Source organism: Idiotropiscis lumnitzeri, chromosome 7, assembly GCF_059441095.1.
Source record: "Idiotropiscis lumnitzeri isolate Australia: NSW breed Sydney's pygmy pipehorse chromosome 7, RoL_Ilum_1.0, whole genome shotgun sequence".
NCBI lineage: Eukaryota > Metazoa > Chordata > Actinopteri > Syngnathiformes > Syngnathidae > Idiotropiscis > Idiotropiscis lumnitzeri.
Window position 1 is genome coordinate 19124447 of NC_142397.1, and position 24253 is coordinate 19148699.

At 39.0% G+C, this 24253-nt stretch overlaps 1 protein-coding gene across 1 annotated transcript in view; it reads right to left on the reverse strand.

The window, feature by feature from the left end:
- Nucleotides 1–24253, reverse strand: part of sorl1 (sortilin-related receptor, L(DLR class) A repeats containing) — a 71483-nt gene that overhangs the window by 24202 nt on the left and 23028 nt on the right. Inside the window, exons 7-28 of the mRNA XM_088300401.1 lie at nucleotides 22041–22142; nucleotides 21737–21906; nucleotides 20957–21149; nucleotides 20128–20245; nucleotides 16148–16221; nucleotides 15664–15752; nucleotides 14650–14828; nucleotides 13807–13993; nucleotides 12750–12878; nucleotides 12181–12266; nucleotides 9515–9687; nucleotides 6797–6928; nucleotides 6429–6520; nucleotides 6103–6349; nucleotides 5886–6024; nucleotides 5479–5652; nucleotides 5243–5356; nucleotides 4848–4970; nucleotides 3572–3691; nucleotides 3222–3347; nucleotides 733–843; nucleotides 484–615 (exon numbers count right to left, since the gene is read on the reverse strand). Coding sequence (XP_088156527.1) covers nucleotides 484–615; nucleotides 733–843; nucleotides 3222–3347; nucleotides 3572–3691; nucleotides 4848–4970; nucleotides 5243–5356; nucleotides 5479–5652; nucleotides 5886–6024; nucleotides 6103–6349; nucleotides 6429–6520; nucleotides 6797–6928; nucleotides 9515–9687; nucleotides 12181–12266; nucleotides 12750–12878; nucleotides 13807–13993; nucleotides 14650–14828; nucleotides 15664–15752; nucleotides 16148–16221; nucleotides 20128–20245; nucleotides 20957–21149; nucleotides 21737–21906; nucleotides 22041–22142 — 3010 coding nt within the window. The remainder of the gene's footprint in view (nucleotides 1–483; nucleotides 616–732; nucleotides 844–3221; nucleotides 3348–3571; nucleotides 3692–4847; nucleotides 4971–5242; nucleotides 5357–5478; nucleotides 5653–5885; nucleotides 6025–6102; nucleotides 6350–6428; nucleotides 6521–6796; nucleotides 6929–9514; nucleotides 9688–12180; nucleotides 12267–12749; nucleotides 12879–13806; nucleotides 13994–14649; nucleotides 14829–15663; nucleotides 15753–16147; nucleotides 16222–20127; nucleotides 20246–20956; nucleotides 21150–21736; nucleotides 21907–22040; nucleotides 22143–24253) is intronic.

Sequence of the window (24253 nt, forward strand, 5' to 3'; positions counted from 1 at the left end):
AAGTGCGTAGGGGTGGAGGAGCTCAGAGAAATACACTGGGGTGAGGCCATTTGAAGATTTAAGAATATATAATAAGACAAAGCCAAGTCAGCAGGATTGGGAAGTACAGGGGCCACTAAGAGCAAACACCGTAACTTATTTTCATTGAAATTCAAGAAATTCAGTGACATCCAGGACTTGAATTCCTTCAGACAGGACAAAAATGGCCACAATGAAAAAGCATCTGTGTTTGCTAGCTCTGACAGTCATCCGCATAACTGCAGAGGTTAAAACAATTTCCTTAAAATGGAACCCAAATGAAGCAGATACAAAACAAAAGAGGCCCCAGAATTTAATCCTGTGCATGGTACTGAAACAACGAACACAAGAAATGGACCGACTAACTACTTTTCAACACATAGCGAGCAATCTATTCCTTCTTATATCCCTTTTCAAGGTGATAAGACAAGGACAACTGGTAACAGGCAAGTGTGAGATTCCTACCACATTTGGCATAATCTGCATCCTCATCTGACCCATCTTCACAGTGTTTGACACCATCACATACCAGGGACTGAAAGAGACACTGGGCTCGGTTCTTGCATACAAACTCCATGTAGCGAGTGCACAAGGGGTCTGTGGGTGAAAATTCCACATAGCATTTAAAAAAAAAAAGTTAAGTTTCACAAATTCGTATGAGTATCACTGTCACAATTTATAGTAACCTAGGTTAGGCATGATAACCATACTCACCACAATAGTCCTCATCAGCGCCATCTGCACATTCCTTAATGCCATTACAGTGGGAAGTAACTGGCAAGCAGGTGTCATTGGAGCAGAGAAAGCCTTTGCATCTGGATCCCTCTGGAAAATATTACAATAATCAGTAAATACTGGTGAAACGCTACGCTCTTTTATGTGTCCAGATGTGTCGCTGTCCCAACACACTAGATTCAAATGATCAGCATTGTTATCAGGCTTCTCAGATGAGCTGGTCATTGCACTGCCCCCCCCCTTGTAATAGGCTTGGGCCCCCAGGGTGGCAAGCCAGATAATTGACTTTTGGGTATTTTCCAATTTTGTAGATGATTTTTTTTTTTTCCACATAACGCTCCCCTCCGCCGTACGGAACAGAATGTTGATCAGCATTTCTGAAGGTTTTTTTTTTATTTTTTTATTTTGCTTTGATACCCTTGGCCCCCACTAGGAAAAACATTCCAGCTCCACCCGTGCCTACAACTAAACTCCATTCAACTCTGCATCAGGGTCATATGAGCACACTGCCGCCCACAGCAGGGTAGCTGTCCCAAGTTTTGAACGCTGGATTACGCATGAAGGGCAGATGCATCCAATTGCCACACACTCAGGATGAGTTAAATCAAACAAAATTTTAACTGTGATTTCTGTAAGTCTCTTTTGCCTCTTATTGGCTGGCAACCAGTTTTGGGTGTAACCTTCCTATTGCCAGAAGACAGCTGGGATATGCTTCAGCACCCCCACGACCCTGGATGGATGGATGGTTTGCCTCTTGCAGTAACACGTGCTGTTCCATCAATTCAAACTTAATTTTGCCCTTGAGGAGCTCTCCCAAATTTTCTATGGTGAAAACCATTAGCGCTATCTCAAGCTACTCAAAACATGAGAGCCCCCACCAATTTTACGCCAGTTGCCAACAAGGCGTGCAATCTGTTAGCCCGAGTGAAAATGCAAAATAGAGCCTGCTATTTGGGGTATAAGTTCTAGATCGCAATCTTAGTAAATCGCCTGCAATACACCCACCAACAGCACCAGCAATCTGTCACTGCAAACATGCACTTTAGCGGCCACTATTTGGGATCTTAGTAGTATGTCTCAGTACTTTGTATAACAGGTGGGCGCTACTGCCAATTTGATTGTAATGCCAATAATTACACTGGTGAACTGATTTTTACTACTACTATTACTACTAATCAGAGACACAGTACATAGTAAACCTTTCTCAATTATTTTTTTTTGCGTTGATTCTGTCCTTGTTTTTTCTCTATCACCAGGGCTGGTCGATATAGCTGAAAACTATATTGCGATACAAGTATGTCATAACCCTGGAGGTGGTCTTCGTGAACGGTGCGCATCTCGAAGCAGCATGTGCTTTTAGTCTGGGTCGCTTCGGGAGCGTCAATGTTCAGCAAACAAAAAGTTCCAGCAAGGAGCCCCACTCCACAGTCGAGTGGGGCCACATTGGAATGTTACATTGAGTGGCGGACACGTAGCCCGGAGCTGTTACGTTCCAAAAAAATAAAACGCCACGTTGTTGCTACGTCACCTACAGTCTGTGCATGTCTGTGCATGTCTACTCTTTCCCACTTCAGTCTGTGTAAATATTCCGACTGGTGCTCTTTGCCGTGCATCCTCACCGTGATCAGCAAAGAAGCAGTGTGCCGCATCCTAATAGCATAAACTATATACCTCTGCTCACTTCTACATTTTGTCTTTCTCATCTAAATCCACCACGGAGAGGTTCAACCTTTTGATATTTGAAGTGGTCATAGGTAGGGGTGTCCACATTAATTTTGGTGCCAACTAATGAGCAATGAAATTACAATGATTTTCAATGGAGAGGGGAGAGGGGCGAGGTCATATTCCTGATTAAAAGTAGGCGTTTTTCAAGTCGTCACTTATTTCCTAATTTCTCCTAAATCAATAGATAAAAAAGATAATGAGAACAAATTTCAGTTTTCCAATCAAAAATATATAAACGGAGCTTGTTAGTGAAAAATGGGCCATTTAGGATCTTGTCCTCCTTTAAACGTCACAGCTATAAATTTATAACCCTGGTACAATTGATATTGAGCAAGCTTTTATAGGTCAAACTTAAAAACATAAAAACATGAGAATATCTGATATGCTAGAAAAGGTAATCAGTTCAGGTAATCAGAGAGCCATCTCTGACTAAATGAAGCTTTTGACCTGTAACAAGCAGGACTAAATAAAAAACTGCTGCAGGGTAATATTATGACCTCATTAGATCATAGAAAATACCCTGTCAAATACGTACACATTGTATATCATGACGACTATCACGCCATATCATGAGGCGCATGCAGATTACTGTATCCAAACCACTATGCTGATGACCGTAATACATCAAGTGTGGGCTGGCTTAATTGATGCAACTGATATCAGGCAACATGAAGACAGAAGGTGAAAAGTGACGTGTTGTGTGACATAGGGAACATGTGTTGCTAAGTGTGTCATCCTGTTACCACAATAATTAGGGTCTTCATCTGAGCTGTCCTGGCAGTCATTGTCACCGTCGCACGTCCAGCGCTGTGGTATGCAGTGGCCCGTGTGACACTGGAAACTACTGGATTCACATGTATGTTGGGCAGCTAAAAATAAACAATAGTTTGAGATAATGATAGCGGTGACAAAAGCTCTGAGGATATAGGCATCATTTTACATCATTGTGATTTTTACCAGTGTCAGAAACAAGCTCGTAAAGATTTTGCATAAGGCATTGTAAATTAGTAAAGTACTCATATAGAATTGTAAATGTGCACAAGTGAGGTTTCTAGAAATGGGATCTTATTACTGAATTCTTTAAAAACATTACCTGTGCAGTTCGCCTCATCAGACCAGTCTCTGCAATCATTGTCTCCATCACAACGCCAGGCTTCACGGATGCAAACACCTCGTGCACATGTAAACTCCCCGGTTCCACACACATGGGAATCTATGAGTCAAATAAAAACAATCGTACTAAAAAACAAATATTCAACTAATCTTATTCATACTATGTATAGATTCAAGATGGGATTGATAATAGGTTTCATAAAACTGCTACCACCTGTGTAGAGTTTGCATGTTATTACCTCGGTTGACTACATTTCCCGCAGTTTAAGTGATTTATTTGACTGCTCAAAGTCAGATCCGAATCTATTCGCACACCAAGGTGTCCGACCTGGTCTTTGGTTGCCACAAACAATTATCTCAGCTTTATTTTTGTTTAGCTGAAGGAAATTTGGGTCAACCAGTTATTTATTTGTGTAAGACAGTGATTCAACACCGTAATTGAACTGTAGTCCTTTGCGAATACTGCTAGATTTAACTGTGTGTCTTCTAAAAACCATGATAGGTCAACATTAGACATCAGAAATATTTTAGACAAGGGTAGCATATAGAGGCTGAACAAAAGGGATCCAAAAACTGAACCTCGAGGGGTCCCCTACGTCATGGCCATTTGAGTACATTCATCAATTTCCAGTCATCCATTCATTATCTGTACGGCTTCTCCGCACAAGGGTCACAGGTGGTTCTGGAGCCTATCCCAGCTGTCTTCGACCCTGAACTGGTTGCCAGCCAATCGCAGGGCACAAATCGACAAACAGCCGTCGTGCTCACACTCATACCTAGGGGCAATTTTTTGTGTCCAATTAACTTGCCATGCATGTTTTTGGAATGTGGAAGGAAACCGGAGCACCCGGAGGAAACCCACGGAGGCACAGGGAGAACATGCAAAGACAAAAACATCCAGTAAGACTATAATTGACACATTTCCCAAGTCTGTGCTCAGCACTTTAATAAGAGCTGATTCTGTTCTGTGATTAGGTTGGAAACCTGATTGGAATTCATTGAAAAGTCCAATTGAGTTCAAGAAATTGCTGAGTTTGTTAAAAACCACCTTCTCGACAATGTAGGAACGTGAGCGTCAATGATTGCCCTGTGATTAGATGGCAAACAGCCCAGGGTGTAACATGACTCTCGTCCTAAGCCAACTGGGAAAGTCATTACTTCCACTGTAACTCTCAATACATCTCTCCAAACATGAGTTCGCATTATAAAGAAATATTGAAATCTATGCGGCTATAAGCATGTGCATGAAGACTTACCACAGTGCTCTTCATCACTGTTGTCTCCACAATCATCATCATGGTCACATTGGAAAGCCAAGGGAATGCAGGAACCGGAGACGGCGCAGCGGAATTGGTTGGTCGGGTCACAGGTTGTCGTTGCTGAAGATTACAAAGACGGATGCTCAGTTTTTTTTTAATATAACACTCAATGGACATGAAAGAGAGTGATAACATGTCAGAATAACAAGGCATATAAATCGTGGCTGCCTTGATTAAGAGCCCAATGACCACTAGTTTTTGTTCCTGCAGCAGGACTTGAACATATGACTCTTCAATCGAAAAGCTAAAGTCTTTATTCATGAGCCTCTGCGACCCCAACTTTTTCTGTTCTTTGTATGTGTGTGTGTGCGTGTGCGTGCGGAAGTACTTACGACACTCCTGTTCATCACTCATGTCTCCGCAGTCGTCGTCGCTGTCACACTTCCATATATTACTAATACAACGGCCATTTGAGCAACGGTACTGGTTGGCAGAACAACTTAGCTCTGAAAACGACAGGCACAGCCACACAAAACCAATAATTAGCCAAGAAGATTAGTCATATCTATTCGAGACATAATCAAAGCAATTGCAAGTACTGAATGGTTTTATTATGACACAGTCTCACCAGTCTTAACACAGGTGTTGTTTTGGAGCTGGTATCCTGTCGGGCACTGGCATTGCAGCTGTCCATCAGGCAAAGTGGTAGTCGGGGTGCCTTCTGGGCAAATGCAGGTGTGTCTAGAGCCAGGCTGAGGCAGACACAGTAACCTGCATGGCAGGTCAGCACAGGCGTTGTGACCTAGTAGATATGTTAAGACATATTGTGCTTTGTGAAATGTGCAGGATTTTACGTGAATACAATCAGTAGATTCTCCAGGATACTCTATTATGTTTGACTTGTTAAGTTTCTTGTTTGATACTAAATGAATTCAGTCATTTACATGAATACATGAATTCAGTATACACACAACTACTTAATGTATTATTCCAATTCATCCAGTCATATGTATGTTTCTCACAAATGTTTCTCACCTCTGTTCTTGCCTTTATAAAAAATCTTAAGGTCCATGACACCAGTCAGTCTGCCAATAATTAGCTCATTACTCTGAGCACCAGTTTTTTGAGCTTTGAAGATCCCCATTCTGGACCAGTCGTCCCAATACAACTCATTCTGCAAGCAAGTTTGGGAAAATATTCTCAAAGTCATATACTCATTAAAACTATTTGAACTAAAATGAAGAGCACCCACCTTGAAGACAGCGATGGCATATGGGTGCGGTAACCCCTCAAATAGAATGCGTCGTTGGCCTCCATTGAAGTCAGCCCTCTCAATGCGGTCGCTGAAGGCCTCAGTCCAGTACAGCCAGTGATCATCAGCTGTAATACCATTGGGCCAGCGGACACCCTCCGATGCAATTGAGGACACATTGCTTCCATCCATGGCACTTCGGTAAATACCTGCTGCTCGGTCTCCCCAGTCAGTCCAGAACATCAGACTGGGGGAAAAGACATTATGAATTAAATATCATTTATTTATAACCATCAAGGTGAGTGCGTGTGTGGTAAGCAGTTTACCCCTGTTCAGGCAGGAGAACAAGAGCTCGCGGATGTTCCAGGATAGAGGAGTTAAGGAGGGTATGACGCAATTCGCCATCGGGATTAGAAACCTTAAAAATACACAAACCAGCAAATACATTTATTTATGTCACGAGTAAGTGAAAATATAAAATGACCTGTTAACTTGCAAGACATATAAAGCGAACACACGACTTGTGTAAAACTGTTCGCAAAATACATTCATGTCCTCTCCTGGATTCTTTCGCTAACAGGCTGTGCAACCGTACAGAGTTTTGTCCAGTGACATAACATCACTCTTACAAACTAATTTTCAAATAGACATCATGCAACTTTATAATGTATCAAGTTATACATATATCATGTACCTCAATTTTCTGTGCACCAGCATCAACCCAGTAAAGCAATCTGCTGATGGGGTCAAAAGCCAAAGCCTCCACGTTCTGCAAGTCTTTCCTTACTATAATCTCCTGACCTGTGCTGCCATTTAGACAGAGACGCTGCAATAGAAAATAGACTTTGTTAACCTTAAACATCAGAAGATTTTTTTTAAGCTGCCTTAAAATAAAAGAACATGAGAAAACACAAGAAGAATGTGTCATATAACTCTGAAGACAATTCAAAACGTGTCTGTTTGTCAGTCTAAGTACTCACAATGGCAAACCTTTTACTTGTGTTACAAACACAGTAAACTGTTCACTTGATAGAGTACCAGTAATGCATGGTCCCAACTGGCAATAAAGGCTAAAAAAAAAAAAAAATCTCAATATTTGTTTTTAAAATTCGCTAATGTAAATTTAAAATCTCGATATTTGTTTTTAAAATTCGCTCATGCTAATTTGATGATATTCTACAAAGACATTGTGAATCTGCACTTGCTTCACAGAACAATTATGGATAGACAACGTTTGTCTTGTTTTTATTTTACATTGCTTCATACAGCTTCCGTAAAACATTGAACAACAATATTCTACGGCAATATTTAACAATGAAGAACTTTTTCTGTCCAATTATGTCCAGACTATATAAGATGTTTTCATTGTTTTGTGTCAATATGTAACTTAAATGTTTCTTATTATTCCGTAATGACAGATATGCTCACATTTTGAGTTGTATTAGTGTCTAGCGCTGACATTATTTTTGTAGTGACAACTAATGCAGCCGCAATCTTTTGAAAGACAGTTACCCAAATTGTCCAACGCATACAACACTTGATATACTGCAGTCCCAAATGTAGTTATGATTAGCGGTGAGAAAAAAAATTGATATTGCAATAAATTGTTGCCAACTCTGTCGCAATAAATAATCGATAGCCTGGCGGCAATATCGATATTTCAAAACAACGCACATCATGGATTTACCTCGTCATCACCGTCCGTATTTAATCTCTCCTGTCGGTTCGAAAATTGCCAGGATCAGCGGCCGGTGAAGAGTGTGAAGAATTTACAATAGAAAAAGAACGAATGCAAGAATGGCGGAAAACCCAGAAAAACAAATCAAGTTTCAAGAGTTTCCTCTCGAAAGTGTGGAGACACTTCGCTTTTTACGAGACCGGTGACGGGAGAACACTGGATAAAGAGTATGCAATCTGCAAGAACTGCTTTGCAAAGGTAAAATATAACATCAACACTACGAATCTGCAAAGCCACCTCGTTCGCTATCACAGTTACTACTCGCAGATGATAAAAAAAGGCGAACCAAGACAGCCGACAATCACTACTGCTTTTAAAGCAAAGTTTCCCTTTGGTGTGCTCTTACGTCGGAGCATGTTGTTCAGTTAGTGTTCCTCAAGAAGAATATGCCTTGATGTGTCCACTGGGCGGGTTAACGTAAAGCACTTTTAATGACAGCTGATACTGACATTTCAGGTTCAGAAAGCAGTGCAGTGTCTTGGTTTACATAAAACATGTTATTAATGTTTGTGCACTTTAATTCATCCAGCCGTAGCTACAGTGTTAAGACTCAGCGGCAGTGAGGTACTTTGCAAATGCACCTTTCTTTGTACTTTGTACACGTATTGGCATTGAAATTTTTTTTTTGATGTTTTCATTTTTATAACCATTTTTTTCTTTTTTAGTCACATATCTCGTGATATATTGTTGAAGAGCTTTCTAATGACATATTGAATATCGAAGACATTGTGATATTATCGTTATCGGGGGCCACATATCGTCACAGTATCGAATCGTGAGTTACCCGTATCGTCCCAAACTCTAGTTATGATGCGGACTACAAGCGTGTAAACTGAATGTTAAGCAAATGTCAAATATCCTGGCTCTCATGGTTTACATCGCAGGCATAAAGTACAGTGTCTGTGTGTGTGCTTGCTCAAATCGGAGAGGATTTTGTATTTACTGAGCTGGTCTTTAGTCGCAAAATTTTTGTCGTAATCCATATGGTTCATGGAGGAACAGAATTGCTCTTCACAACAACCTTTATGGCACATCTTACAATGATTCTGACTGATGTCAGTCTTGTCAACCTCAAATCATTTCTAGACTTGGAATGTGGACTTGCGCCTTGCTATTAAATAACCCGCTGAGACGGGACACTAATCCATATTTTAAACAAGTTCGCTCGACTGGTATAACGGAGTCACATGACTGAATCATCCCAACTGATTGGCAGAATCAAGGTTAATCACTTTCTCCAGCTTTGCACCCTGATCAACAGAATGAGGATTTCCTCACTTCCTCCTACTTTGCATCACTGCACTTGTTTGGCTTCCCTTTTCGAGGCAGTATAAATACTCACTAATGCAAAATTGCACATCGTGAAAGCAACGTTGACAATATCGATAATGATATACTGTATATCGCATACCCTTAATCCCCACCATGGTCACTTATTTGACTCCAGCCACTGACATCAGAGCTTTTGGCTTAAGTAGAATAGGAAGGGAGAATATGGTGAGCTTGGATATCATTCAAAACAGGTACGTTTTTTGCTTGTTTATACAGGAAAAATTCCTAAAGGTTTGAAGACGATTGAGAATTGTGACATGTAGAACTCCTTTAAGCCCTAAATCTATATGGTCCCTGTAGTTACTGTTCGTTAACTGTGTCACAGAGCAACAACTCTCAAACCTGTATGGTATCCAGCAAGATGTCAGCCCAGTAGAGGCAGTTCTTGTCATAGTCAAAGTCCAGAGCCACGGCCTCCTTTAGACCCACCAGAGGGAGAGCCTGGTCAGTCCCGGTGGCAAGGTCATAGCGATGGATAGAGTTCCTCACAGCATACAAGATGAACTCATTACTCTCTGTAAGAAGATAAAATACATGGCTGAATGGTAAGAAAAAGATGGCTGGAAGAAATTGATCACTGCCGAATAAGCCAAAACATTTTAAATGACTGACTTGGACGTCACGCAGAGTAAATCATTAAACCTCATAAAATGGTCTCATATTTATTTTTTGCCATTTTTTCTTGGCCTCGTTAATGAGATAAAACACGTGTCAAACATCACAGCGGACGTCCTAGGGAGACTAAGTCACTATCAAGACAGCCAATAGTCATCCTATCTCGTGGTACTGTAATCCATCAATTCATCCATTTTCTATACCGCATGTCCTCATTAGGGTTGTGAATGAGCTAAGCAGGGTCACAAACTTTTTGGAAACCGAGAGTTACTTCTTGGGTCCTTATTAATGCGAATGGATACCAGTGAGATACACGCTTCGAGATGAGTATATTTTCTCAAATCACCATCAATAATATTGTTAGGTTAATAATAATAAAGCATGGCACGGCGGTCGACTGGTTAGCATGTACACCTCACAGTATAAAGGTGCAGGATTCGATTCCGGCTCTGGCCTTCCTGTGTGGAGTTTGCTGCTCTCTGCCTGAGTGGGTTTTCTCCGGGTACTCCGGTTTCCTCCAACTTTCCAAAAACATGCATGGTAGGCCAACGGGACACTCTAAATTGGCTCTCGATGTGCTTGTGAGCTCGAGTGGTTGTTTGTCTTTGTGTGCACTGCAATTGGCTGGCAACCAGTCCAGGTTTAGTCAGTTCTGTTGCCAATCGCCACCAAAATTCAAATGCACATTACTACTGTTGTTCATTTCAACCTGTGAAAATATGAAAGCGTTCTGTGCAATATTTTGGATCAAACATGAGCTCATATGAGCAAAAACCATGATCACCTCGACAAAATAAAACGTGCCAGTCACTTTTTCACTTCCACAGGCTGACGCGGACAAGAGCATGAACGCGACATGAACTCCAGTGGGGACTGGTTATAGTTTCAGGACACTGAGCTACACTAACGTTTTGGGAAGTATGAGGAAGCGGTCGGCGTCTGCCGGCAGCCAGGCATGGATGCGTACCCCCTGCATGGTTAGCAGTAGCCGTCGCGGTGGTGTTAAAAGTAACAGCAATTGACTTTCAACCGCTAAATTAATAAAATTGAAAAAGCAATTAATACAATTGAAAATGCAAGCTTTCCTGATCAAAAAAAAAATACGTAAATTGAGCTTGTTGAAAATTGGGCCATCCCTGCCATCTCGATGATCCTTTTAAGCGGCGGAGGTCATGTAAACAAAAGGGGGACTAATTGGGTAAACTAAGCTAGCTATGCAAGCCTTTGCGAGTGATTTGGATCAAGAACAAGCGGGATGTTCGTAACTGTTGCGTTTTTTTAATCACTTAAACCTGGCTACCTGCTCAGATTCTCCACGCTTCAAGGCAACTGTCCTCGAGGCTCACCGCAGCATAAAGTGAACTTTTCATAGGCAGCTTATGATGTCCAGTATTGCGCAGACTACAACAAACGACAACTCTATTGCATGCTTACGACCCTGGTGGGGTTAAGTACTTTAGAAAATGGAAGGATGAAAAAGCGGCTCAGACAATGGATGGATGGATCACAAAGACTGTGTCTGTCATAATGGTCATTAATACTTGTGGAAATAACAGCCATCGCTCGTTCGAAGTGCAGCTATGGTGTGTGCGATCTTAAATAATTTATTTTGGTCCTTGAGAATATCGTGACTTGAATATGACCATCCGCACTCAAATAGTGTCCTGCATTTATTTAAAAATGCGTGTGTGCACAGCTATGTGCAATTTGCATTGATGAAAGGTCACTCTTAAGTAAATAATTCTGTCAAGCGTTAATATTAAATACACAATAAAACACAAACATGCATCTTCTCGTTGTAATGTTCCCAACAGAATTTTAAAAAGAGTAAAATTAACAAATTGTTCTGGAAGTGAATTTCTGTATGTTGCCAGCCCAGTGAATGTGATTCAGTCATAAATTGTCGTCTCTCGTGCTGGTGCAACCCAGTAAAAAAGTTGGGTGCACCAGTTTACAACCAGTACAACAAGAGTAAAAAACCCAGCTTTGGTTTATTTTGCATTTATTTTATTAAAGTGCAGTAGAATCTCATGATTGAGGTTGAATTTAAGTAACCCAAATGTTTGGAATACATGGGCAATATTTTATCATACCTACAGATGTTGACTAATTTTATTTGTTTTAATAGTACAACTTAATCAAGTTTCTTTTAACAATTCCCACTAAAAGATAAATGAAAGCATGTATCATTCCTGCTGATATCGTATCGGACGAATATCGGTATTGGACAGTACTCTGTGCCGCAATATTGGTATCGGAAGTGAAAAATGTTGTAATGGGACACCCCGAGAATCTATCCTTGCAGACACTGGGCAAGAAGCGGACTGACTGGTCACCAACCAGTTACAGGCACTGTAAGAAATGATCACAATTAAAATGGAAGCTAAAGTTACCTCCAACAGGACAAGGTAGCGTCTCTCCATCCAGTCTGGCCTCCACATCGCCTCCACTACAACTGTCCCCTGGTACCTTTCTATATCTGTGGAAGGACAGAGATCAGCTAATCATTTTCAGCAGTCTGACACTTGGTGGTGCTCTTGACAAAGTGATGAATAAGAGGGTGGTTATACAGTAAGATCATTCTTTGGGATTTTAATAAGGCCCTAAGTTCAATAATGACTTAAAGGTAACTGTGGTGGAATGATTAACAGGTTGGGCTTTTATTACTGGTTTGTATATTTCAACCTAATGTGAAAACTAACTGCATGTAGTAGATGCAGTATAGATGTATGAAAATATTGTCAAAACTGTGGGACCAGTAACCTGTATTTAAGTGGCACAAATAATAAACAAAATGACAATAAGAAAATACTGAACTTTAAATCAGTATATAAAATGTAAAAAATTGAATGTGAATATGAAATAATCATTCATGCTTCAAATTCTGGTGAAATGCAAATAATTCAACTCAAATATCCCAGGTGGCAACTCTCCACTGTAAAGTTAAATGCTAGCAGCTCACCCTTTGCTGCGGCGATAAGTGGTGCCAACAGGACATGGTACTGGAGGAGCATGGAGGTCACCTGAAAACTCGGGGTCGGGAACACACACTTGCAGGGACAAGTCTTCACTGAGCTTGAAGCCGTAATCACTGCAAGAAGGAAGAAGAGGTGAAAGAAACTTACTTGTCATCCGCCCTTTTCTGAACATGCAACTTGAAACTGAATCATGATTAGAGTCCTGATGGAAGCGCCGGGAGTGATAAACCAGCAAAAGGTTTGTGGCAGAATTGGCACTGGGAGGCATTAGTAGCGTGTATGGCCATTTTGACGGTATATATATATATATATATATATATATATATATATATATATATATATTTATAAATGGCTCTGACTGCAAGCTGCAAGCAAATGCTTACTGCTGTCAACTTCCTAAATTGCGCCGCCAACATAGTTTAAAGGTGACCTACTTTTTTTAAGCTTTTGTGGCGGTGAAAGTGATCCGGTGCACAGGCTCTAGTGTGCACTAACACAAAATATACGGAATAATAAAACACACACACACACGCGCACCCCCCCACACACACACATGCAAATCACTAACCACAACGACCCCCTCATCCCCTTTTTACCCTGCAAGGGTGACTTGGGAACAGTCCGCATTCTACCAGTCGACCGTGATGGACTTGTTTGGGCACGCCTGTGTTACCACAGTATCATAGCACCACAGTTATGTCATTGTTCTTTTTGTCAACAACTTGGAGATGTGCTTTGGAGCTTATCTATCCTGGATAAGTATATCTTCTTTGTGTTTGAATGAATTTTGTGATGATGCTTTCATTGAAATCCATGTAGTAATAAACAAGGGGAAAATGCAATAGACAATGTTTTGGAATTTTTTTATTTACTAACTGAAAGTAGGGTCGAGTCAAAGTATGCTATTAGCTAGGTATCTAGCTTCTGAATAGAGATTTTTTTCTCCAATAAAGAATGTATTTTTCCACTGAATCATGTTTGCTATTGATGTATGTTAGTGTGGAAATGTCACAAGTGTTGCGTGCATGCATGGGCCCTCACCATTCATAGTCCTGACGAGAGCAGGAGCAGTTAGACATGGTGACAGGACGGTCAAAGTCCTCGCCGTTGAAACATGTAGCATGAGGTGTTCGTCTTTTAAACGTTATCTCCCGGCCCAAAAGACACTCATTACCATGTTCATCTGAAGGAGACCAATGCTTGTAGTCAGCCTCAGAACATGGGACACCTGAGCAAAAAAAAAAAAAAAAAAACTGTGGTGGTCAATGGGCAATGACAGACAGTGCATCAGAAACTTTGCTAAAACTAAAGATAAAAGTGCTCAAATCAGGAAAATATGTATTTGCTCTGTCTGTGAAAAAAATGCTTGAAACTCTTCCATAAAAGCAAATAATCAAAAATAAATTTCTAGGCAGATGCAGAAACTTGTATTCTAATAAAATAATTAGCAAAATGTGGAGGAAAATAATTATGTAACAGTTATCAAGGTTTTTCAAAAGTAAAACATTGAGGAGAAAATAATTAGATCAATTTTGTTATGAGGTAGTAAAATAAAATGAGGAAGTGTTGCAACTTTAATATTTTGATTCGCATATTTAGCTACACGAGAGGAACAAAATAGTCAAGATGCATTGTTGAATTCAACTTATCTGTGATGTGTGCTTCAACACTAACGTTTGTTACTATAGTAGTTAAGGATTCAGCTCTTTTAAATACCGGTAAAGATGATGAACTTGTACTGTTAATAAAAAATTCTGAAAATTTATTGGTAAGTTGAATAATGCAAGTCTTAAATGAATGAGTGCATGTCCCTGAACATCAAATATTGAAAGAAACGTCAATTGTATCTATCCCTCTGAACCAACTCTTCGCAATCCAACCTACCCAAAACGTCAGAGGCGTTGACCTGCAGAATAAGCCAACTATGTCTCTGGTGGGCGTAGGATCCAAAGATGGTGAAGATGGTGCTTTTCTCCCCTGGCTCCGTCAGTAACTGGTAAACATACACCTCTCTGTCAGAGAACTGAAATTCGGTCCATGTCTCGCCCTCATTGGTGCTGAACCTGCAGGGACAATTTACATTGAGTTTCTGTAGTTTTAGTTCAGTAACAGAAATTCCAACTGAACCACACCGCGTTACTAGTATATAAAGTGCATCTGGAAAGCATTCACAGCGCTTCACTTTTTCCACATTTTGTTATGCTGCTGTCTCATTCCAAAATAGGGTAAATTCATTTTTTTCCATCAAAACTCTTCAAATAACACCTCCAAATGACAATGTGAAAAAAGTGTTTTGGAAATGTTTGCAAATCTATTTAGAATAAGAAATTTTAGGATTCATAGACCCGTACTTACAGACGTAACTTTTTTTTCCCTTTATAGTATAACTACAAGGTCTCTCCACTAAATAAAAATTAACATCGGGCCACTTTGTAATAGCTTCCTCTCGCTCTTTAATCCCATAAGGATGGCAAAGTTGCTTTCCATCTGGCAATGTTGTTTTTTTAAAAGTCATTTTCGCGATCCGCTACAGATAGTCGCCTTGTGAACAAAGCAACACTTCCCGCCATTCTTTCTGCGCCAACAATGCACGTGTATCTTCATTACGTCATCTTTGTTTACGGAATTAAAATTGGTCTAATATGAGTTAAATTGAATAATGCGTTAAGACTGAACCAAGTTAATGAGTAATCAGGTCAAAGTAATTCAGTAAATAAATTGATCAGGGGTTTCTATTTCACGACCACCATTCCTTACTCTTTATTGTTTCTTTTGGCACCAATATTAGAACTGGAAATGTACTTCATGTTCACACTATATGATCCTGGTAAGGTTGAAAAAGCACTTCCTTTATTAATGTGTAACAGAATGGAAGATAGATTAGTGAATTGGACTTACATGAGATGAGTGCAGGAGCCTCCTTGTGGGATAGCCATCAGGATACCACCATGGTCTCCCCATGTGTAGAAATGAGGACCTGTTAATGCCTAAAAATAAGACCCGAAAATCCGTAATATGAACATGTAAATAAAATACAATAAAGCAGCAAACTCTTCTTTTTTTTCTTTTTTTGCTTTCAAGCTCCATCTACTGTTGTGAAGTGAAATTTACTTTTAAGTCAGTTACTTCAATTTTTTACATTGAACTGAAATTCAGTGATCAAACAGCCTCATTGCCCGCTGGTTTGAAATATTTTCTGGACTGTGAAATAAACTAGCAACAAAGGGCAAAAACCATTTATTAGCAATTTTCACCAAAAAAGGAAGTACATGCATGCAAGTTAAAACTAAATTTTTCTGGCAAAAAAAAAAAAAAAAAAGTTGTTTGGTATTCAATTAAAGACCCTTTTTTTTTAATTCAAGTATTTGTCTGTTTAACAAACCTCCCTCCATCGGGCTCCAGCGCTGCTTGACACATACACATTAGGTTTGTTGGCCAAATTGCTGCCAAAGGTTCCTGCAATAACAGCAGAAAAAATATTATATATTACGGCTGAAATGTGTCCTTGAATAATTCCCGTACCTCAGTTCAACAATTGCTCATGCGATACATGACAGTACCACACTAGTAACACAGTAAGAAAACTTTCCCAATATTATATGGATGTCAATGCCTTTATACGCTTTTATTTTTAAGCTGACTTGACTCGTCTTTCAGACTGTGCTATTGCTATCACAAACTATTGCTACTGACGACAACAACACAACGATTTCCTGAAATAATATTCAATCGCCATTCAACTGAATTAATTACGCTGACATTGTATTGTACAGCACCTGTTAACGGAATTTAGTTGTTAGCAGTGCTCAAGTTAATACACCTAAATAACTGCACACTTTGATGCTGACAGCGTGACACAGTTGCTGTTCCGATTGATCACTTTTGAATGAACCAGGCTTTCTCAAGAATGTTGTTTTAGCCGGCAAAATCAGTACTGCGTTTTGACGTCACTTGTCTCCAAAATACCAAAATACATTGGGGAGATTTACGGTATATACATTTTCTCACTAATGTTTCTAGAGAGGAAAACAGTGTTCTGCTTTGCAGTTTAAATTTAAGCAAAAAATGCTGAAATAAAACTGAAAAACGGTTGCCCATTTATTGTTCCACTTGGGGGAAAAGTTACAAATACAACCTCTGTAGTTTAAATAAATCAAGACTTTGTCCAGCAGGGGGGGGTATGTACACATGAAGCCCCAGGAAGTCTTACAGCTTCCCTTCAAACTAAAGACTACTTTCAATTGTTTTACACAGTATGACGCCGGATCAGGTTCTGTTGCGTGTATCACAATCTAACACGGCCGAGTAAATTCCTCATCCGTGCAGTCACTATTGTGTTAAATATTTTAGCAATTAAAAAAAAACGGACACATTTGCCCATTCAATCAACCTGGATTGTCTCATGACTGGGCTTGGAGAGAAACGGGATATATTACCAGCGTTACATATTTAGGATACACAAAAAGGGGGGGCGGCGGCTTAACGCTATTCCATTACAGGTACAGAAAAATATGAATTATTAATTATTCAATATATGGCTTTTTTTGCAGATGTTATGGATCTGGTTGTTGATTTGAGCCGTCAGGTCAACCAGTGGATGAATTGTCACAACTACAGTATAGCTCAATGAGCTGCCCAACTCCATTTGGACAGTCGCAATGAGCAAACAGGTGTACTGTCAGAGAGAGGCATTTTCCCATTTCTCTTGTTATAACAACAACAACAACAACAACAACTTTGTTACGGAGCACGCAAATGTTCGTTCACTCATGGCATCCCATGATAAAGTGTCTAAGCGTGAGGTGCCGCCTTGAGGGCTCAAAAATAGTCATGCAACTAAGCAACTGATTCAAGTGCCCAAAATCTGTCAATCCATCTATCTATCAATCTATCTATAGTTATCAATCACTATCTTTTTCTACTGTATATATCTCCATCGTGCAATGAACAAGTGGTTAGCACATCTGACTACCAATTCTGAGGTTTTGAATTTGAATCATTGATTGCAAAACCATGCATATTATTCAACATCCATAACACCCCAAATACCAGACAAATGTATACAAATATATATTGCAGTGATATTTAAATAGTTTTATATTCATTCACACATTTGGTCGTGGAGAAATCGAAAAGTAATTCTGAATATTAAGTAAAATTACTTTCATATTATTGTACATGAATTACATTAGTAACTACCGGTATTTTTTTTTTTAGCAAAAAAATAGCCAGTGTAATGGAATACAATTTTAAAGTAGTAATCCCGGTCATGACCATCCCGTTTTATCCACTTCAAACTCCCTTAAACGTGGTTGTTTCAAAATAAAATGACAGATATTTCTTTCACAACCTATTTTAACACCGCAAACGCACTCCTGTAGCCACGTTTTATTCGTAGAAAGCCGTGAAACAAGCTTAAAATTTTGCGAGATCGTGATCACAATGTGTGAAACGTAAGGTTGTGAGGGAACATACAGGCATCAGTGATAAAATGTGGGAGGGAGCGTCATGTGTCTTTGAGCCTCCAAGACACGGTAGCCCCAAAGTTTGTCCACAGGGGATGCTTGAGCAAACCAGGCTCACATCAAAATAACCAAAAAATTAATTCAAAGGAATAAATCATGAAAATTATTTAATAAACAACATCATAAGTTGTCTAACCAGTTAGACGGCACCTACCAAGACAACGATTCAACTAAGGGACAATTGAATGCTTCTCAGTGTGTCAAAATTTGTTGACTTGTTAAGTCATATTATTTCTTCATTAAAATATACTTTGAATTTCCAGGTTCTATTGTGTTCAATAATATCCAAAAATCTATCTTTAAAATGCATAACACAAAACTTCTTAGACCTCTACCGAGATTAGTCGTGTCTAGAATTTTATTATTTAAATAACACTTACCTAGGCTCAATATTATATCAAAACATTTATAATGTTCAATATATTTCGAGGGACGGCAGGGTAGACCACTGGTCAGCACAGTTCAGATGTCCAGGGCTTTATAAAATGAAAAACTGATTAAAGACAAAGGTCTTCAAAGATGTCGCTTATAGTGTCTGTGGTGTCTTTCAATGCCGGTTTCAGTGAGATTAAATGACATCTGTAAAGATATCGAAGGCTTTAACAAGCAAAAAGGAAATATATGACTTTTTAAAGATCCACAGACACTTTGCTGTTATTTGGAGAAAAATATAATACACGGGAAAATATGTATTTAAGAACTATCTATTATAACAAACCACATTTTCACATTTAATGTTGCACACGTCTTGGAGGGCAACACATTTGGAAAATACCATATGCTGCAAATACAATAAAGGGAAATAATAACAAAACCTCATGGAAGTTTACTCAGGGTGTTTTGTATGTAGACATGTCATTGTAGATTGTGGATGCACAAACCCGTGACACATTTGTGTTTGACCTCTCCAGTGCCCACTACTTCAGCAGTAATATTGTAAGCTCATCTGTTTGAGTGAGATAATGAAATGCCACTCTCTTCTTTGCACAGTTTCTTTCTCAACATGAAAATTACCAAGGAAGAATTCAATTAGAGGGACAGTGGGGAGGGAGGGGACACCAAAAGCCATCAACGGATCCATGTTTCCTACCAGATGGGAAGTGGCAAAGAGGATTCAAATTGTAAGCAACATCTAATTCGACCTCATTCTCAAGAATAGTCCTGCAAAATAATGCGATAATCATGATAACTATAGTACTTTAATTATCAGGTGCATGACACACTTTAAAACAGCGCCGTGTCAAACAACTTTGAGAGGAGTACAACCACATTTCCTCTTTTAGGCAATACAGGAAGCAAATATTTACTATGAGAGGTGGCTCGACTTGTTGGGTTATGTTGCAAGTTTCCTGCATTTGTCTGCTGATTAATTCTTATTTGAAGCGAGAGGAAATGGTTGAACAACAACAAGATGACTTAGCTTTGAATCAATCACCAGAAAGACTATAGTACAAACAATCCTAATTGAGGCCTCTTCCTTCCTTTGACTAAGACAATGCGGATGTAAATATCAACTAATGCTTCCCCTTGACACAGGGTCTTAAAAAGAAAACAAATTTACTATAACCTTAATGGGGAAATTTTGAACTACTCTGTTCGAGTGGCATTAAAATACCTCAGAAATAATACCGGTAGTTTATAAAAGCATCAAGGGCACCCACCTCCCCTGACCCATCTCCCTCGTCGGCGAATAACTTTTAAGGACCATCAAAACGTCTTTCCGCTGGCAAGAATACACTCGACCCATGTATATCAAGCAGGTAAACCGAGTCTTTGACACAGGCATCCAGCATAACCCTCACAAAAACATTATTTAAATAGACATTAAGGATTATACCTGTGGCCATGATGAGTCCCGGTGCAGACTCCTTAGATAAAATGGGAATCCTCCTCATTTGGAAGTTTAATAGTTGGCTCCAGCGCTGGGCCAAATGGAGTGAGCAACCTTTACTGAGCTGAAATGGAAAAGCAAGAGAGGTGTGAAATGATTTTCTTCATGAACGCTTTGCTCTCCACATCCAACAGTAACATTTTCATCTACTTACATTATTATTAATGGTTATAAAAGTTCATGCCTGATCTGATATTGAGTTTTTTTTCTGAGTGTATTGAAATATTCTACTGTCTTTGCATGCACCTCGTGTTTAGTGCCAAAAATTACTTATGTCAATGTTTTACACCTGTTATGATCCTCTTCATTTTATAAAAGAACCACAAAGGTCGAGTGCACTACGAATGATTATGCAAATTTTCAAGTCAAAGCACGAGTTACATGGCACGAGTTGCTTGCTTTTAATAAATATGTTTTTGTGTTTTAAGATAGCAATCGCTTGATAGTTGGAGACCCAACTGACCGTATGTATTGTATTTTACACAGTAATAAACAGCATTCATAGTCTGTGGATTAAAGGGATAAACTCACACTCCGTCACCAAAAATGCACTGAGCGTCTGACACAGAGTTGGAGCACTTTCGCAGATTGGCCCCCACAACCAACGTATCGTGTCATTTCTAAAATTTACGGGACGATACTGGTCCCAGTATTTGGTGCAACACCAAGCTAAAGACTAAATCCATCTAATTGAGCATGATCTTTGAGGTGGCAAAACGGAAGATTAGTGCATATCAGTGCAATTCAAAGATGTAAACTGTCAAATGTATGGTACCTGGCAATCCACATTCCCTCCCTGACTGTCTGCAGTGGGTGGCTGAAGCAGCTCCCATGTCCCTCCTTTGTCGAAAGTGATGACGGACCGCATGTTGCGCTCTGTGACGGTCCCATTGACGAGTGTGGCGATGAAGACACCCCTGAGACCCTCTACGCGGTGTAGGTCAGCAAAAGGCTCAGTTGCAAAATATCTAAAACAAATTGATTGAAAAAATATTTAATTAATAAAATGTACTTTTTCAAATATGTTATAATACACACGCAAATAAGGAACGGGTTTAATTTCTGTTGGCCTTAAATTCATTCTCATGTGTTTATAGACCCTGTTGACTAAATTGAGATATTTGTTTCCCCATTATATTATACTTATTTGATGATAATTGCTGAAAACATGTGCTCGGGCTGAGAACAATGTAGCACTTAGTTATGGACCTCTTTTGGACAAAAATTACCTTAACTAGAATATAATCGAAATATAATTGGAATTGACCATAAAAAAGAAAAAAAATAAGTTTCAAATCATAATAAATCATTTAATATTGTTGCTCACTCCATTTCAGAAAGTGGCATTAATGCACCAAAAGGATTTGATAACCGTCATAAAAATTAGAAGAAATGGAAGAAGAACAGAGCAAGAAGAAGTAGTAGTCATGGCAACTAACGTGACAAAGGGATGGTCTCCCGAGCTAGTTCGCAAGTATACCGTGCGGCAACCCCCGCAACTAGAATTGACAGTACTATTTAAAAAATTTTGTTTGCCTTTAATCTTTATTAATACCTGATGAGTGTGTTGCTTCTGGAGCCGTCTGGACTGTAATATAGAACATTCTCCAATGACAGAGAAAAGGAAACACCCTGTGTGTCTGAGATGTACAGGTGTGTCAGATTGTTCAAGTGGTTGACACACACAAATACTTGGTCCTCAGAGGCATCAGCAATGTAGTACTCCTGTTAATAGGGGGGAGAACAACGAAATTATTTCGACACATTCTGAAGAAAGGTTTATGGTCAGGTAAGTGGTGCGACATCGGATATGATTTGAGTTGCATCGTTCCCTCTGACCATAAAAACAGGAGACTCACTGTGATTGGGTGGCGGGTTCTAAATTGGGCAGCTTTCATTGGATGACGGTTGTAAGAGACCCAGAGCTGAACAGAAGAAGGATCAATGCTGCCAACAGGTTTCTGAAAGCAGCAAAAAAAAAAAGTCAGTGTTACACCACTAAAACCAAACTGATGCCAAACTCCCTAAATGTTTTATATATATATATATATATATATATATATATATATATATATATATATATATATATACATGAACACTTACTTATATATATACACACTACCATATCTCTCCGACTCCTTACATAATGAGAACAACTCAACACTAATTCCCCGCAAGAGAATCATATTCCATGTAGTGAAATTTGCAGCTGAAAACCGTGATCTAGCATCAGAGAGAAAGTTTGGAGTGGATGAGAAACTTGTTAGGGACTGGTGAAAAGCAAAAAGGCTACAGTACTTTTACAGCAATGAAAAAAATAAAAAAACAAATCTTTGATGGCCTCAGCTAGAGGAACACGTTTTACAGTGGCTGCTTGACCAACCTGGTGCAGGTTAATCTTGTCAACAGTGAAGTTACGTTACGCTCAGGTATGAATAAAAGGACTTTGCATGAGGACCTTTTGGTGCTTCCGCTTCATGCAACAGAGCGCAGATAGCAGTGTCCCAAAAACATTAACATGAACACTGGACACCTTTTCTGTTCATGTTTATTTTTTGTATAGCTAAATAAACTTCATTGTGTTAGCATATCTGTCACCTATTCAGCCTTTTCTCTATTCATTTATTAATATTATTATTTATTATAACTTGCCATCCAAGATAAAATGTCTGTTTTTTTATCTAGTATTTTGTCAAATAAATTAACTGCAATAAATGTGACTCATACTCCACTGCGACTGATGTATGCTTTTGTTCTATGTCATTGTGAATTTTTGGGCTTGGTGGACTCCAGAGCGACTTGTAGTCCGGAAAATACGATATATAGATACTATTTTTTCTAAATTTTGTAACAGGTATTTCCGTGAAAAATATTAATAATATCTTGTAATTAACACGAAATAAATATTTAAAATACACCAAATATTAAGTGTTTTTAAATAAAAAACTGGTCTAATAGCGTTCTGTATCATCTTTATAGGCAATTCCTTAGAAACAATTCCTAGAACAGTTTTCCTTGCTCTCTAAACTTTTCAAGTATGCTGAGAATGTTTGCTATGTATTTTAACGCATCACAAGAGGCTGATATTTTCGCCCAGAGAAACCACAAAGTGCACTGTAATAGTGACTGCACATTCCGCACAGTGTCTGTGTTCATTGAACTCGTTCACTCCAAACACATTTTGTCTTTCTTTCTTTTCCATCATTATACAGTACATCTCAGTCTTGGGACTGAGGATGGAAAGAAATCTGGAAAATGGTGCGTTAATGATATCTGAACAAAATGTGTATGAATCCACACAGTGAATTGTGGCAACTGGACTTTTTCGTATTTGTTGAAGATATTTAAAATCTAAAAGGTTTCTTCTGATCTATATTTCTAGGGTTGACATTTCTGTACTTATGCTCCCTGCCAACAAATATGAACTATAGTCCGGTTGCTTCAATTCAAAGCTACACAGACATATAAATTTAAAACAGATTTTTATGATTTAAAAAAAAACAAAAAAACTGAAAAAAACTTCTTCCAACATTAGTTTGACCACTAACCTGTAGAACTTTAAAAATCCTTTTGAGCGTAGTAAGTAAAGTAAAGTAAGTAATGTGGTTGCAGAAGCTTGCACACGCTTATAAAGATGTGGCTGTGCTCAGAATTGACCAGTCAAATTTCAACTTCTGTTAATTTAGATTCACTACAGTGAAGCATTCTCGTCGCAGCATCATGCTTTCAGACTGTTATTTTTCAGCCAGACCGTAGGCCAGAGTGGCAGATATCAACTATTTTGGTATTGAGGTATCCAACTAAAAATTGTAACGACTAATTGGGTATTCCGATTAAACAAATAAAAAGTTACTTGGTTATAAGTACTGAAAACCGAAAAGCACATTTCTACTTAATAATTAACGTCTAACTGGTTTTCATTTTTAAACATCCAATGTATTTAAATTTAAACTGTGCAAGACAGCACACTATTCTCCTCCCCAGAAACATTTTTGACAAATTCCTCCCCATAATTGTTGGGTTATGTGACTAAGTGAAGTCTGAACCAGTCAACTGTGTCAGGCTCTCTCGA